This window comes from Octopus bimaculoides, chromosome 5 (genome assembly GCF_001194135.2).
Source record: "Octopus bimaculoides isolate UCB-OBI-ISO-001 chromosome 5, ASM119413v2, whole genome shotgun sequence".
In the NCBI taxonomy this organism is placed as follows: domain Eukaryota; kingdom Metazoa; phylum Mollusca; class Cephalopoda; order Octopoda; family Octopodidae; genus Octopus; species Octopus bimaculoides.
Window position 1 is genome coordinate 40,614,081 of NC_068985.1, and position 1,322 is coordinate 40,615,402.

A 1,322-nucleotide genomic window follows, 5' to 3' on the forward strand; every position below is an offset into this window, starting at 1 on the left:
GAATATTGTATGTTGATTTATTTGAAGACAGTTATAAGGGAGGGATGGGCAAGTAGCCACTAAAGGTTTACTTACAGTAAAATATCGAATAAGTTTTATCAGAAACTTTCAATGAAAGTCACTAGTCAAAAAAATAGTGTGAGAAGCTTGCTGTATACAAACAGCTGCTGAAGGACAATGATCAATGGATGAAATGTATAGATGGCCGTGTGCTTCATTCATCTAAAATAGGAGTAACATTAATTGTAGCCTCCCCTGTAAGATCCACCCCAACCACCATAATCACTGCTGCCTGAAAATAAAGTTATAGAAGGTAAAAAAATATTAGGATATAGAAACCACAAGACTATATATCCTGGTTTCATTACTGAACATAAAACACTTTCGTAATTAAAATTGTATGCTTAAAACTATGTTAAATATATGAAAACTAAAGATTACTCACTTTACAATATTCAAAGTTAAAAACATAATAGATCACATAAATGCTAATGTAACATTACAGCAGTTATAAAATGGTTACATGTCAATATTTACAAAATATAAACCCAGTTACAAGAAAATAAGGATCTAAACAATATTTATATTATACTTTTGAATTAGACATGAATAAGCAGTTCAAGAGAGGAAGTAATTTAACAGGTAACTATACTTTAAAATTTGCATGTTAGTGCAGCGTAAATTTAGCAGCAACATGTATATTATATACATTTAGTTGTAAACCTTGATTTATTCATATCTGATATTCATATCCTACACTTCAAGTTAAAAAACTGTTCAACTCACCAAGTGTATTTTTACCAGCTGGTTCTGTTCTGTCTCCTCCGTTTGTTATCTGTTATGAAAGTAGTTGAGATAGAAAGGGTTAAATACTCAGTAAGAAAAAGAGCCAAGAATGTTTGAGGAAGAACAAGACAATTAGTAAACTAGTTGACAATTCTAAAATTGATTTTCATTTAAGTAGATTTAGTACAAAGAGCATAGAGGTAAATATGGGAAGTGGTGAATATATATATTATTGACATATTTGGAGAAATAAATTTTATATATATATATATACATATATACTAGCAGAGGCACCCGGCGTTGCTTGGGAATGAAATTGTTGCTTATATACTTGAAGAAAAAAAGGCAAAATATGCTGTATAGAAATTTGAGAGGACATTCTGTAGATGGACTCTCAGATGAATGATGGCTGGGCGCCTGTCATGAATGGGGAAAATTGAAGATGTGCCAAAAAGCCTCATTGGTACTTGGAAACTTTTACGAAAATGAAAATGGGGATTAAATGAAAAAAATGATTTACGTGAATATCCTCACAA

General features: G+C 30.9%; 1 protein-coding gene across 1 annotated transcript in view; it reads right to left on the bottom strand.

Annotated features, from left to right (window-relative positions):
- Window positions 1–1,322, bottom strand: part of LOC106869127 (nucleolin) — a 20,265-nt gene continuing 18,943 nt past the window's right edge. Inside the window, exons 13-14 of the mRNA XM_014914690.2 lie at window positions 787–835; window positions 1–292 (exon numbers count right to left, since the gene is read on the bottom strand). Coding sequence (XP_014770176.1) covers window positions 798–835 — 38 coding nt within the window. The 3' untranslated portion in view covers window positions 1–292; window positions 787–797. The remainder of the gene's footprint in view (window positions 293–786; window positions 836–1,322) is intronic.